The sequence below is a fragment of the Henckelia pumila genome, chromosome 4 (assembly GCF_033568475.1).
Source record: "Henckelia pumila isolate YLH828 chromosome 4, ASM3356847v2, whole genome shotgun sequence".
NCBI classification, from domain to species: domain Eukaryota; kingdom Viridiplantae; phylum Streptophyta; class Magnoliopsida; order Lamiales; family Gesneriaceae; genus Henckelia; species Henckelia pumila.
Window position 1 is genome coordinate 160,560,815 of NC_133123.1, and position 16,489 is coordinate 160,577,303.

General features: G+C 36.6%; 2 protein-coding genes across 2 annotated transcripts; one reads left to right on the top strand and one right to left on the bottom strand.

The window, feature by feature from the left end:
- Positions 1-10,451: 10,451 nt before the first annotated feature.
- Positions 10,452-11,568, top strand: LOC140862225 (uncharacterized). The gene is made up of 3 exons (XM_073265232.1): positions 10,452-10,526; positions 10,569-11,459; positions 11,557-11,568. Exons 1-3 carry the CDS (start codon positions 10,452-10,454, stop codon positions 11,566-11,568), a joined length of 978 nt encoding a protein of 325 aa, XP_073121333.1.
- A 30-nt stretch (positions 11,569-11,598) lies between these two features.
- On the bottom strand, positions 11,599-12,477 carry LOC140862226 (uncharacterized). Its single transcript, XM_073265233.1, has one exon. The coding sequence runs from the start codon at positions 12,475-12,477 to the stop codon at positions 11,599-11,601; it is 879 nt and encodes a 292-aa protein (XP_073121334.1).
- Positions 12,478-16,489: the final 4,012 nt, after the last annotated feature.

A 16,489-nucleotide genomic window follows, 5' to 3' on the forward strand; every position in this document is an offset into this window, starting at 1 on the left:
TGTGTACATGTTTAGGTAGTTGAATATGTCATTTGAAATTGGGATGATACTTCTTTTTGAGGAAATACGTGTGGATGTGTACACGTATAGTTTTGAGAAAATATGTGTGGATATGTGCATCTAATTTCGGGTTATTTTGGTGGATAGAGTACTTGTTGATTTATGTATGTGTCGTTTTGGGATGGATTTATTAATATTAGTGTATTTTTAAGTTTCAAAAATATATTTAAGGCATTATTGTATCTAAATTTTAATTTAGAAAATGTGTTCTATTGCTTCGGCAATTTTAGAATAAACGAAGTAAATCGTTATCTTCTACTTCGTATTTTAATCAAAATACCGAGGTAAAACAAATTTTATTACTTCAGCAATTTCATTAATAGACAAAGTAGAAAAAAGCATTTTACTGCGGTAATATAGAAAATTAACGAAGTAAAAGATATTATATCACTTCGTCTGTTAACGAAATTGATGAAGTAAAAGCTATTCTATGGCTTCAGCAATTTCAGTAATAAGCGAAGTAGAAGATTGGATTTTACTTCGGTAATAAAAAAAATTACCGAAGTAAAACATAAACTTCACTTCGTATAAAAACCGAAGTATAATCATAGTTTTTACTTCATTAAATTCATTAACTACCGAAGTATAAGTATATTTTTGACTTCGTAAATTATGAAATGACCGAAGTAAAATATATGTTTTTACTTCGGCATCGGTCCAATTTTGCCTCCAAAAAATGACCAAAGACTTCGGTAATTTAACGTGTAAGACTTCGGCGATTAAACTAAGTAAAAAAATACCCTATTACTTCACGTGACACTACTTCGGTAAAAAAGGGTCCTACGACTTCGGTTATTAACCGAAGTTTTATGCGATTTTTCTACTAGTGTTCTTTTTGTCCTTCCCTTTGTTATTTAATTCATGTGATCTCCAAAGAGTTATACCCGTGGCGGAGCTACATGGTCCCGAAAGTAGGCGACCGTCGCTCCTGAAATTCTAAAAAATTTAGTAATATATATATAATATCTTTTTAAAATACAAATTTTAATGAGTGGTGCTAAATGTACAATAAAATTTGTACATCAAATCTTACAAGATAAAAAATTCAATACAAGAATTTTATTTATCAAAATGTCGCGATACATTAAATACAAAATCTCGCGATAGCAAAATCTCACGATATTATTGTTGTAAATATCGTTGTATAAGATATTTGTTGTACCTTTAGCATTTTCCAATTTTAATTGTGCAACCTCCTCCTCAATAACAGAAGAGTCATATCCATCTTGACTATCATTGAAAAAAGATCATCTTAACTAATATCATTTTAAAAGATATTATGAAGTAACAGATTTTCAGAGATTTAAACATATATCTCTTTATCTGGATGAACACAAATTTTTTGTCATGTATAGCATGTTTTGATCTATCAAATTCATTTTTTTTTTACTTATGATAAGAAAAATTATTTCAATTTGCTTAGTTTTATCATCTGATTTCTCTTTAATAGAGTTAGCGCATCTTGAGCATCAACATCATACCTTTATTAGAGATATAAAGTATCAATCAATTTTTTGATTTCGCAGAAATTAGCAAGATTGTTTAAAAGATCGTTTAATAGAAAAAACATCAATTATTTCATTAGATATATTTACTTTGAAAATTGACATTGTTATATATCCGTTGTAACTGCAATTGTAGAGAGCGTTTTTTTAGTATTGAAAATTATTAAAACATCACTTTGTAATCGGCTGAAAGATGATCAAATAATTGTTTGGTACCTTATGTGTAAAATATTATTCATTATTTTCAAAGCATGAAATTTAGGAGAGTTCTATTGTAAAAAACATATAAAGTTAATATATGATATTTATTCTGGATACGTTGTTATACTACTATGGTTCCGCTAGTAGATTTTGTTACTAGCTAGTTGTGTATCTTCATGATGTTGCTTTAAGATGGTCTTATTAGTTGTAAATGGGCACGATCTAGTTTTGCATTCCTTGCCCCAAATAATGGGGTGTTAGATGTTTCATGGACGTTTCTTCCTTCGATGTGTTCTTTCCTTTGTTATTTCATGTGATCATATGATGGATTTCGATCCGTTGAATGGCCACCCTTTATCATATGATCAGATATTATTTGATATTGAGACTTTCTTGATATGCTTATAAAGTGCTTTTTTTATGATCATATGATGTATGTTTTAAATGTCTTGCTGCAGTAAAAATTAATGATCTCGGATATGGCTCCACGGTTGATTCTGGTGGTGTAAAATGTGGGTCGAATACCTATATATTCTCCTCTTTTCAAGAATTTTGGAGTGAGAAGGAAGAGTTTTTGGAAAGTGGATAGGAAGAAAGACGAGACAATTCTCTAGAGTTTGATTCTTTATAAGATAGTGTTGTGATTCACGGCACACAATCACTCTTTGTTTACAAGAATGACACTCGATATTCGATCACACATGCAATAATAATAAACACCATGAGAAGAACACAATCAACACCAAGAGTTTATAGTGGTTCGGATAAATCCTACATCCACTTCTTGACCTTCATAGAGATCTTTCACTATAACCAAGAACAAGTTTACAGAGTTACAGAGAATGCAGTTTTACAACTCAATTCCAAAGTGTAGAGAGCAACAATACAACCGAGTCTATCTATCTATATCTCAAAATAGTCTGTCACCCTATATATCTTGAGCCAACCGAAGTTGCTACATTATTCCAGCTGGTACACTGCTTATCCGTCGGTTATAAGCAGTTACCAACAAACCAATGAGTTTTGATCACCTGCAGCAACTCCCTAGACATTCTGGTGTATCCTCTTTGTTAATGCATATCCACACATTGGTGAGCCAACATCTACAAATCTCCACCTTGGTTCACCGATGATCTCTCAGGTCCATCAAAGCCCTTTACTTTGTGAAAGAATCCAAATTCCCAATGTTAACCAAGTCTAAACAATACTTAAACTTGACACCAGGAAGTGCTTTTGTCAGCATGTCTGCGGGGTTGTCCAAAGTTGAGATCTTTTCCATCCTCACTTTCCCCTGCTCCACCACATTTCTAATAAAATGCATCCTTATATCAATGTGTTTAGTCCTCTCGTGGTGCATCGGGTTTTTGGTTAGATGCAAAGCACTTTGGCTGTCACTAAATACAGTAGCTTCCATACTTTTATTTTGCAGTTCACTTAGGATCCCTTGCAGCCAAATGGCTTCTTTTACTGCCTCAGTTGCAGCAACATACTCCGATTCTGTGGTTGATAGAGCAACAATAGGTTGTAGTGTTGCTTTCCAACTGATTGTGTTTCCACCATAAGTGAAGATGTATCCAGTGGTTGATCTCCTTTTATCAAGATCACCAGCAAAGTCTGCATCCACGAACCCCACCAGTGTATCACCCATTTCTCTATCAGTTCCAAACACCAATCCTAATGATGCTGCTCCTTTCATATACCTTAGAATCCACTTCACAGCATTCCAATGTTCAGCTCCTGTCTTTGCCATAAATCTACTAACCAAGCTGGTAGCTTGAGATAAATCAGGACGTGTACACACCATGGCATACATAAGGCTTCCAGTTGCACTAGAGTATGGGACCTTGTTCATGTATCCCTGCTCTTCATCATTCTTTGGGCATTGTTCAGTAGACAATCTAAAATGAGGAGCCAGTGGAGTCCTTACTGGTTTGGAATCCTCCATTCTAAACTTCTTAATAACTTTTCTAATGTAATCTTGCTGTGAGATATACATTATTCCTTTGTATATGTCCCTGAGTATGTCCATTCCCAGAACTCTTTTAGCAGGGCCAAGATCCTTCATGTCAAATTCTCTTTGCAACAGACCCTTAAGCTCCATGATTTTATCTCTTTCTTTACAAGCAATAAGCATGTCATCTACATATAATAACAAGTAGATCATGCAGTTTTCTGATATTCTTTTGAAGTAAACACATGTGTCAAAGCTGCTCCTGTTGAATTCCTTCTCTAACATGAAGCTGTCAAATCTTTTATACCACTGCCTCGGAGATTGCTTGAGACCATAAAGAGATTTCTTAAGTTGACACACCATGTGTTCTTTCCCAGGAATGACAAATCCTTCCGGTTGTTTCATGAATATTGTTTCCTCAAGATGGTCATGTAAAAAAGCTGTTTTTACATCCATTTGCTCAAGTTCTAAGTCTTGATTAGTTGTTATGGACAACAATATTCTTATAGAGGTATGTTTCACAACTGGGGAGAATATTTCATTAAAATCCAATCCTTCCTTTTGTGTAAACCCCTTTGCTACCAACCTTGCCTTGTACCTTGCTTTTTCTACTCATGGAATACCTTCCTTTTTCTTGTAAATCCACTTGCACCCCACTGTCCTTTTACCTTTAGGAAGCTCCACCAGATCCCATGTTTCATTCTTATACAATGAATCCAACTCATCATGCATAGCAGATTGCCAATAATCCCTTTCCTTACAGGATATTGCTTCTTTATAGGACTGTGGTTCTTCATCATTTAACATTTCTGCTGCACTTAAAGCATAGGAAATTAAATCTGCATAACCAAACCTGTTTGGTGGTTTTATTTCCCTTCTAGCCCTGTCTCGAGCCAATTTATAACTTTCCAAGTTATCTGATGTGTCAGTGGTTTGCTCACTAGGCTCCACCTCAACTTGAACTTCATCACTCTGTTCAGCTTTAGTTTCATTTAAATCTGAAGTCTCCACAGTTTGTAAGAAACTGTCCTCATTGAATGTAACATCCCTGCTGATGATGCATTTTCCAGCACCATTCTCTTGGATCCAAATCCTGTAACCTTTGGTTCCTTCAGGATAACCTAAGAAGATTCCCTTCTTAGCTCTTGGTTCCAACTTTCCACTCGAAACATGCATGTATGCAGTGCATCCAAATATCCTTAGGTGTTCATATCTAGCCAATTCTCCTGACCATGCTTCCATAGGAGTTCTAAAATTGAGTGTTGTTGAGGGGGATCTATTAACTAGATAGCATGCAGTGTTTACAGCTTCTCCCCAGAAAGATGCAGGAAGTTTAGCACATGATAGCATGCATCTTACTCTCTCCAGTAAGGTTCGATTCATTCGCTCTGCAAGACCATTCTGTTGAGAAGTATGCCTCACCGTGAGTTGCCTAGCAATCCCATTCTTCTTGCACAGATCAGTAAACTTATGATCCAAGAATTCCAGTCCATTATCAGTTCTAAGACGCTTGATTCTCCTGCTGGTTTGATTCTCAACCAAGGATTTCCATTCTATGAATTTACTTAGGGCCTCATTCTTGTGTTTCATCAAGTATAGCCACACCCTTCGAGAGTAATCGTCTATGAATATTATGAAATATCTAGATCCACCATGTGTGGCAGTTCTTGATGGCCCCCAAACATCTGAATGGATATAATCAAGTGTGCCCTTAGTTCTATGGATTGCTTTATTAAACTTGAGTCTTGTTTGTTTTCCCAGTACACAGTGCTCGCAAAACTCAAGTTTACTGATTTGATCATTTCCAAAAATTCCTTGCTTACATAGCTCACTCAATCCTCTTTCACTTATATGTCCTAGCCTCAAGTGCCAGAGTCTAGTTCTGTCATCAGTAGGTGAAACTGAGAGAGCATTAGAATTTTGGTGAGTTGTGCCTTGCAAAGTGTATAATCCATTATGCCTTAATCCTTTCATGAACACCAAAGCCCCTTTCGATATAGTGAGCAGTCCATATTTGGCTTTGAAAGTGTATCCTTGTTGATCAAGCATCCCTAAAGAGATTAAATTTCTCTTTATTCCTGGAACAAACCTTACATTAGTAAGGACTTTCACTGTACCATCTACAAGTTTGAGCTTGATTAACCCTACACCTTCTAATTTACAAGCCACATTGTTTCCCATGAGAACCTGTCCACCATCTCCTTTAATGAGGTCACAAAACCAGTGTTTATTTGGGCTCATATGGAAAGAACATCCTGAATCTAGAATCCATTCTTTCTCAGATTTCTCTGTTGTAACTGAAAGAACATCTGCACTTTCATAACCATCTGTTGCAATTGCAACATCTCCAGATTCTACTTCTTTGTCCTTGTTCTTTCTCTTGAGTTCTGGACATTCCCTCTTGAAATGTCCCTCTTTGTGACAAAGAAAACCATTCCTTTTGGTTCTTGACTTAGACCTGAACCAAGGCCTATCCTTGTTCTTGTAATCTTTCTTTTCAGTGCGGCCCCTTACAAATAGGCCCTCTGTTGAATTTCCATTCACCAACTCTGATTTCTTATTGAGTTCTTTCGACATTAGCGCAGCATGTACCTCTTCAAGTGTTAGAGCCTCTCTTCCATATATCATTGTATCCCTTAATTGTTCATAAGAGTCTGGAAGAGATCGTAACAAGAGAAGTGCCTGATCTTCATCCTCGATTTTGATATCAATGTTCTCCAGATCTAAGATGATCTTGTTAAAGTCATCTACATGATCTTCGATTTCCTTTCCGATTGGAATCTTGAAGGTATATAGTTTCTGTTTCAAGAAGAGACGATTTGCCAAGGACTTTGTCATGTACAAACTCTCCAGCTTGATCCAAATCGCAGCAGCACTTGTCTCCTTCGAAACTTCCCTCAGAACTCTATCTCCAAGACTCAAGATAAGTGCACTTTGGCTTTTGCCAAAATGGTTTTCTTCTCTGGTTCTTTTAGAGAATCTGCCATCCTTTCTTCCCCAAGAAATGCCTCATCCGTGCCTTGTTGAACCAGTAGGGCTCTCATTTTCAAGCGCCACAATCCGAAATCATTTTTCCCGGTGAATTTCTCTATATCAAACTTTGTTGAACCCATTGATGATCGTAACCAATGCTTTGATACCAGTTTGTTGTGATTCACGGCACACAATCACTCTTTGTTTACAAGAATCACACTCGATATTCGATCACACATGCAAGAATAATAAACACCATGAGAAGAACACAATCAACACCAAGAGTTTATAGTGGTTCGGATAAATCCTACATCCACTTCTTGACCTTCATAGAGATCTTTCACTATAACCAAGAACAAGTTTACAGAGTTACAGAGAATGCAGTTTTACAACTCCATTCCAAAGTGTAGAGAGCAACAATACAACCGAGTCTATCTATCTATATCTCAAAATAGTCTGTCACCCTATATATCTTGAGCCAACCGAAGTTGCTACATTATTCCAGGTGGTACACTGCTTATCCGTCGGTTATAAGCAGTTACCAACAAACCAATGAGTCTTGATCACCTGCAGCAACTCCCTAGACATTCTGGTGTATCCTCTTGGTTAATGCATAACCACACATTGGTGAGCCAATATCTACAGATAGTATAGTATAGATATATTCTAACCTATTGTCGGAAATAAATAAATAAATGTTAACTCCATTTTATTTTGGCTCTGGATCCTCTGTTGTGGAGATAGAAAAAAAAAACAAATTGTGCATTGAAATAGCTTTTCTAATTCATATCACATTATTAAAAAATAATATATTTAATTAATTACACACATGGAATATTGTAAATCAAAGTTATTTCAATGCACATCACCAATGTTGTTTTCTCTCCACAGCAGAGTATCTTTTTTCCTTTTTTGTATTGGACATGATAATTTCGAGTTAGTCTATGCTACACCGGGAGTGTTTCTCCTCCTATTTCAATATCATTAGATCACGTGGTTCCCATATATTTTTATGGAAATTGACATATATCTTGATTATCCAATGTTTGATATTTGATCATATAATTGGGGGAGAAGTACCCCAGGTGTAGCATAGAATAATCCAAAAAATTTAGCTCTTCGGTTGAGTATTATTTGTATTGATAGATTTGGATTTGTGATAGGAATTGCATTTGAAATCAAGTCTACAGGCTACAGCAATAGATATGCAAAACATATTACCTTCAAAAACAAAATGCAAAACATATGGTAATCTTGGCAAAAAGGAAACAAAATACCCAATAAGCTAGGAATTATGAAATATTATAAGAAAGAATCTCAAACAAAATAACTATGATTGAATGTTTTTAAATCTTATTAAACTTAATTAAAAATTTAGGTTTAAATAGTTTTATTAACTCTAGAAATGGACTAATAGATATGGATTTTGCCTTGAATTAAGTTGAATAGTAGGTGGAACTGATAACTGGATCGATTATGTAGCCCTGGTCCTAACTAACTTAACTTCACTTAATTGATTTAATTATCGCTTATTTTATTAGGTTGCGGTCAGATCGAATGATTTGGATTTTATGGAATGATTCAAATACAAGAGTTTTGAAATTCGATACTTTGTGAAATCCTTTTTGTTTGGATGAACAAGAAATTTTCAAAATGAATTTTGAATCCATTAATTTAAAATGTGGTTTAGTTATAAAAAAAAATAAAAAAAAAAGTGCTTGTTTATTTCTACAAATGGCTAGTCCAAATTAAATGAATAAGACATAAGCAAAATTAGACTAGTAAAGATATTAACATCATAAACGTGTGTTTTACCAAAAGTATTAACAAGATATTGGGTAAAATACTAGTAATCTTGGGATATATTGAGTATATGCGGGTGAACAAAAATGGCTATAGGAAAATTAGTCGAGGCAAGAGTTTGACTCTTTTTCCTTAAAACATTATTGTCCCGCTCCGGTGCTAACGGCTATTGGCAAAACGTTTCCCAAGATACAACGACTATCGACTTTAAAATAGTAGCACTACAAATTTTAAAGTCACAACTCACACGAACTTTGAAATGTTCAGAACGCTATAAATTCAAATTTTACTCGTCCAACTTAAAAATCCAAACCCAAGATTTTATGTCTTGTAAAATTTGAATCTAAGTGTTATGATTAAAATTCGAAACACCTCTCGAATTTAATTCTAAAGATCGAATCTAAGCGCAAAAAGCTTAGAAAATCCGAACCAAGATTTTATGTCTTGTAATTCGAATCTTAAGCGCTAAAAGCTTAAAAAAATTCGCAGAAGAATTATTAAACAAGAGACAAGAGAAAATAGTGTGCTTTGAATGCAAATAAAGGGTCTTATTTATAAATGTTGAAAAGCCTTGATGGAGAGACATAACTCTTCCCAAGCACCACTTCACATGAAGTGGTGCACCTCTTCTCAATCACACGACCAAAAGGCCGTGTGACTAATTTGAATCACTCGGCCATGTGGCCGGGTGGTTTACTTATATTATATTATATACATATATTACAAAATATATTATAATATAATATAATATATATTATATATCTCGTTTTTCATCAAATATTTAAATCGATAAAATTCAAACTAAATTAATTTCGCATTCACCCTATCGAGAAATAATTTTCTTACGAATTTTACTCGCGATATAAAATTCGTTCGTAACTTGTTCGAATTATTTATCAATTTTAAATGAGTACACAACTCATTTTTTCCAACAATCCCCCACATGAATGAAAATTAATGCATGTGGCTATGCTGAATAGTTCAAGACATCACGTTCACTAGACAGTCTAGTAAATCCGATAGTATTTCACTAAGGAAGGTTCAAAGCCGCAAGCTACCTCTCCCCATGCAATAATTTTTCGTAAGAAACTCTGTTTTAGCATATGCATACATATTCGCATAAATCACATTCATGTGGGGGATTGTTGGAAAAATTGTTTGACAATTGTTGTTGGAGTAAAGGTGGTGAATGAGACATTGATGCTCATAGTCCCACATTGGTAAAATGTGGCAATAAATGTCTACATATATAGCCTAAATTGAGACAATGGGTTGGAGTCCCAAGGGGTACCCATGTTTGTTAAAGGGAGCGGACCTAGACTATGCTAGGTTCGAACCATTAGCCACACGCGCGCGCGCCGCCGTTCGTCCGACCGGCTGGCTCGGCACGGACCGGACCGGACGTGGGCGTGGGCTGGTTCTTTGACACATATTTAATTTTTGGATGAAATAACAATTTATTTAATTTGTTTTGTTTTCGAAAATAAATAAATTAATTAAATTTCATGTCTAAAGAGTTGTGTCCCATTCAGAACCAGTGTGTCTCTTCGGCTTGAATCAGTGCGCCCCTTCGCCTGAACCAGTGCACCACTTCAACTAAACCAGTGCGTCTGAAGTGATGCAACTCATCGAGGCAGTCTTCCAACGCCTATAAATACCTCACGTCTGACTCCATTTGAACTCGCTCATTTCTCATTCTCTTCCTCTGCATACTCTCATAATAAAGAGTTTCTTAAAGCACTTTCGAGTGTTCGTGGTTCTTAGATTTTGTTGTGCTACTAATCAAAGTGATATTAGCGTTCTATCTTGGGAGACAATTTGATCGACCTGTTAGCATCTCTGCAGGCAAATTTGTCTTAAAGATAGAGAGTCAAACTCTCGGCTTGCTATATACTGTGTTGTTGCGTGCATACTGATCAAAGGGTGATAACAAGTTTAAGAAAAATTTTGTTGTTATCATGGCTGCTGTTCCACCGACTCCAGTTACGCCAACCCCACCACCACCCCCTGTCACGCCACCGCCTGTTACACCGGTTGTTGTCACGGCCCCTGCTGCTTCTAATGCGCATACCTAGAGACCTGAGAAGTTTTTCGGTACTGACTTCAAGACATGGCAGCAGAAGATGTTGTTTTACCTTACTACACTTCATCTTGCGAGGTTCTTGAAGGAAGTGGTTGCTGTTCCAGCACCAAATGTTGACACACAAGCAAGATCTGCTTTTGATGCATGGTCTCACAGCGACTTCTTGTGCCGGAACTACATTCTGAATGGATTGGATAATACGTTGTATAGTGTATACTCTGCAACCAAGACTGCTAAGGAATTGTGGGATTCCTTGGAGAAAAAGTACCAGACCGAGGATGCTGGCACAAAGAAATTTGTAGTCGGAAAGTTTCTCGAATTCAAGATGGTTGATACCAAGACGGTGATTAGCCAAGTGCAAGAGTTCCAAATCATTCTTCATGACATAATAGCTGAAGGGATGATGATCAATGAATCTTTCCAAGTTGCTGCGCTGATCGAAAAGATGTCGCCTTTATGGAAGGAGTTTAAAAACTATTTGAAGCACAAACGCAAGGAAATGGTGCTCGAAGACTTGATCGTCAGGCTGCGAATTGAGGAAGACAATCGCAAAATAGAGATCAAAGGTGGTAAGATGCCAATAGAAGCAAAGGAAAACCTGGTGGAGCCAAACGCTACGAAGAAAAGGAAACATTTTGGGAAAGATATGAAGCAGGGAAAGCACAAGAAGTGGAAAGGAACATATTGGAACTGTGGGAAGACAAACCACAAGGCCAAGGATTGTCGCTTACCAAAGAAGGACAATCAGTACCGGGCAAATGTTGTCCAACACAAATCTGTGCCTATTGACTTGTCTGAGATAGATCTGTCAGCAGTAGTCTTCGAGGCTAACATGGTTGATCATCCTAGAGAATGGTATATCGACACTGGAGCGACGCGACATGTCTGTGCTGACAAGGAGTTATTCTCAAAGTATACTCCTATAAGTGGAAGAGAGCTCTATATGGGTAACAATGTGACTTCTAAGATCGTTGGCTTAGGCAAAGTCGTGATCAAGATGACTTCGGGAAAAGAGCTTACTCTTATTGATGTCCTTCATGTTCCGGTAAGCGATAATCCTTGGCCTTGTGGTTCGTCTTCCCACAGTTCCAACATGTTCCTTTCCACTTCTTGTGTTTTCCCTGCTTCACATCTTTGCCAAAATGTTTCCTTTTCTTCGTAGCATTTGGCTCCACCAGGTTTGCCTTTGCTTCCATTAGCATCTTACCACCTTTGATCTCCGCTTTGTGATTGTCTTCCTCAATTCGCAGCCTGACGATCAAGTCTTCGAGCCTCATTTCCTTGCGTTTGTGCTTCAAATAGTTTTTAAACTCCTTCCATAAAGGCGGTAGCTTTTCGATCAGCGCAACAACTTGGAAAGATTCACTGATCATCATCCCTTCAGCCATTATGTCATGAAGAATGATTTGGAACTCTTGCACTTGGCTAATCACCGTCTTGGTGTCAACCATCTTGAATTCGAGAAACTTTCCGACTACAAACTTCTTTGTGCCAGCATCCTCGGTCTTGTACTTTTTCTCCAAGGAATCCCACAATTCCTTAGCAGTCTTGGTTTCAGAGTATACGCTATACAACGTATTATCCAACCCATTCAGAATGTAGTTCCGGCACAAGAAGTCGCTGTGAGACCATGCATCAAAAGCAGATCTTGCTTGTATGTCAACATTTGGTGCTGGAACAGCAACCACTTCCTTCAAGAACCTCGCAAGATGAAGTGTAGTAAGGTAAAACAACATCTTCTGCTGCCATGTCTTGAATTCAGTACCAGAGAACTTCTCAGGTCTCTCGGCATGCGCATTAGAAGCAGCAGGGGCCGTGACAACAGCCGGTGTAATAGGCGGCGGCGTGACAGGGGGTGGTGGTGAGGTTGGCATAACTGGAGTCGGTGGAACAGCAGCCATGATAACAACAAATTTGTCTTAAACTTGTCTGAGATAGATCTGTCAGCAGTAGTCTTCGAGGCTAACATGGTTGATCATCCTAGAGAATGGTATATCGACACTGGAGCGAAGCGACATGTCTGTGCTGACAAGGAGTTATTCTCAAAGTATACTCCTATAAGTGGAAGAGAGCTCTATATGGGTAACAATGCGACTTTTAAGATCGTTGGCTTAGGCAAAGTGGTGATCAAGATGACTTCGGGAAAAGAGCTTACTCTTATTGATGTCCTTCATGTTCCGAACATAAGGAAGAATCTTGTATCCGGTTCTAGGCTGGTTAAGGCCGGATTTAGAATAGTTTTTGAAGCTGGAAAAGTTGTAATCATGAAAAATGGACAGTTCCTAGGAAAAGGATATATAGAAAAGGGACTGTTCAAGATGAATGTAATGACTGTACTTCGTGATCTTGAAAGTAATAAAGTTAATGCTTTGAATTACTTGGTAGAATGTTCTAATTTATGGCATACTAGACTAGGGCATGTTAACTTCAACACTTTGAGAAAACTTGGAAAATTAAATCTTATTCCAAGGACTAAGATTGATTCAAACTACAAATGTGAAGTATGTGTTGAAGCTAAATTAACTAAAGTACCTTTTCACACAGTGGAAAGAAGTACAATACCTCTAGAACTAATTCACACCGATATTTGTGATTTAAAGTTTGTACAAACTAGAGGTGGGAAAAAGTACTTTATTACATTCATATATGATTGCACAAGATTCTGTTATGTGTTTCTTTTAAGAAGCAAAGATGAAGCTCTTGAAGCATTTAAGATCTATAAGAATGAAGTTGAAAATCAATTATGCAAACGAATCAAGAAAATTTGTAGTGATAGAGGAGGTGAATATGTTGCTCCGTTTGAAGAATTTTGCAATGAATCTGGCATTATTCATCAAACAACTACTCCTTATTCACCACAATCTAATGGTGTTGCGGAAAGAAAAAACCGTACTCTTAAAGAGATGATGAATGTCGTGATAATAAGTTCTCGATTATCCCAAAACTTGTGGGGGGAAGCAATACTTTCAGCAAATCATATTCTTAACAAAATTCCACATAAAAAGAAGAATGAAACTCCTTACGAATTGTGGAAAGGACATAAGCCCTCATACAAATACTTGAAAGTGTGGGGGTGTTTGGCGAAAGTAGAAATACCAAAGCCAAAACAAGTGAATATTGGACCTAAGACTGTAGATTGCATCTTCATTGGATATGCAAACAACAGTAGTGCATATAGATTGGAGATGATGAATGCCATGATAATAAGTTCTGGATTACCCCAAAACTTGTGGGGGGGAGCAATACTTTCGGAAAATCATATTCTTAACAAAATTCCACATAAAAAGAAGAATGAAACTCCTTACGAATTGTGGAAAGGACATAAGCCCTCATACAAATACTTGAAAGTGTGGGGGTTTTTGACAAAAGTAGAAATACCAAAGCCAAAACAAGTGAAGATTGGACCTAAGACTGTAGATTGCATCTTCATTGGATATGCAAACAATAGTAGTGCATATAGATTCCTAGTGCACAAGTCAGTGATTCCTGATATACATGAAAATACGATTATTGAATCAAGGAATGCTGCATTTTTTGAGAACGTCTTTCCTTGTAAGAAAGGAAAAGAAAAGAGCTCTATTAAAAGAGGTCATGAATCCACAAATGAGAAAACTCATGAAAATGAAGAACCAAGGCGTAGCAAAAGAGCTAAGATAGCTAAAACATTTGGTCCTGATTTTTTTAGTTATGCTATAGAAAATGATCCAAGGACTTTAAGTGAAGCGCTGTTCAGTCCTGATGCTCCACTTTGGAAAGAGGCCATAAAAAGCGAAATAGATTCCATCATGCAAAATCATACTTGGGAGTTAGTAGATCTCCCACCGGGAAGCAAACCTTTAGGATGCAAATGGATCTTAAAAAGGAAATACAAAGCTGATGGAACGGTGGAAAAATACAAAGCAAGGTTAGTGGCCAAATGATTTAGACAAAAAGAAAGGTTGGATTTCTTCAACACATATTCACCTGTTACGAGAATAACGTCTATTCGAGTACTTATATCAATTGTTGCTTTAAATAATCTCGAAATTCATCAAATGGATGTTAAAACGGCCTTTTTAAATGGTGAGTTAGAGGAAGAAATATATATGGCACAACCTGAAGGATTCATTGCTCCCGGTCAAGAAAGGAAATTGTGTCGACTCATTAAATCATTGTATGGGCTAAAACAGGCTCCTAAACAATGGCATGAAAAGTTTGACAAAACAATGATGTCAAATGGATTCAAGATTAATGAGTGTGATAAATGTGTTTATATAAAAGACACACATGACTCATATATAATTGTTTGTCTATATGTAGACGACATGCTCATAATAGGTAGTAATCATGATATCATCATGAAAACTAAGAAAATGTTGACAAGACATTTTGACATGAAAGATATGGGAAAATCAGACGTTATCTTAGGAATTAAGATTGACAAAACGTCTGAAGAAATTACCCTAACACAATCTCATTATATTGAGAAAGTACTTAGGAAATTCAATGTGTATGATGTTACGCCGGTAAGATCACCCGTGGATTTAAATTTACATTTATCTAAAAATCGTGGTGAACCTGTATCTCAACAGCAATATGCAAGGATTATTGGAAGTTTAATGTATATTTCAAATTGTACTCGTCCTGATATTGCTTACTCAATAAATAAATTGAGTAGATTCACAAGTAATCCTAGTCATGATCATTGGAAAGCATTGGAAAGAGTATTTAAATACTTAAAGTATTCAATAGACTATGGATTACATTATGCATCATATCCTTCTGTACTTGAAGGATATTGTGATGCAAATTGGATTTCAGACACAAAAGACTCAAAGTCCACAAGTGGATATGTGTTCACCATCGGTGGAGGAGCTGTGTCGTGGAAATCCTCTAAGAAAACGTGTATAGCTCGTTCAACTATGGAATCGAAGTTCACAGCTTTAGACAAAGCGGGAGAAGAAGCGGAATGGCTTCGTAATTTCCTAGAAGATATTCCGTATTGGATGAAACCAGTGCCAGCAATTATGATACATTGCGATAGTCAGTCGGCTATAGGTAGGGCACAAAGTAGTATGTATAATGGTAAGTCAAGACACATACGTCGAAGACATAATACCATTAGGCAGTTGATCTCAAATGGGGTTATCGCAGTTGATTATGTAAAATCAAAAGATAACTTAGCGGATCCGTTGACAAAAGGTTTAGGGAGAGATCAAGTAAACTGCTTATCAAGAGGAATGGGATTAAAACCTACAAAATTAAAGGATAATTCATAGCGGAAACCCAATCTTGTAGATTGGAGATCCCAAGATCTTGATTCAATGGAAAAATCAAGTTATGAATGTTCGTGTGCGCTTAGAACTTCGTTCTATTCTCATTCCTAGGATAAAAGTGCAACCTGTGCAAGTAGTGAAGTTAAGTTTTAACAAACTTTTAATGATTCCTATATTTCTATAAGAAATAGAGTATGACAGGATACTCATATAATAGGAGGTCACCTATTTAAGTGTGAAGACGGGTCGCTTCAATGTAACACTTAAGAATCCAAGATGTTGTCCAGGGCCAAAACGGACAAAACCGTGAGAACAAATAAAGTGTGAGAAAAATTATTGTGTGAATACTGTTGTCTTGGTTTACATCAACAGCTGAATAGTTCAAGACATCACGTTCACTAGACAGCCTAGTAAATCCGATAGTATTTCACTAAGAAAGGTTCAAAGCCGCAAGCTACCTCTCCCCATGCAATAATTTTCCGTAAGAAACTCTGTTTTAGCATATGCATACATATTCGCATAAATCACATTCATGTGGGGGATTGTTGGAAAAATTGTTTGACAATTGTTGTTGGAGTAAAGGTGGTGAATGAGACATTGATGCTCATAGTCTCACATTAGTAAAATGTGGCAATAAATGTCTACATATATAGCCTAA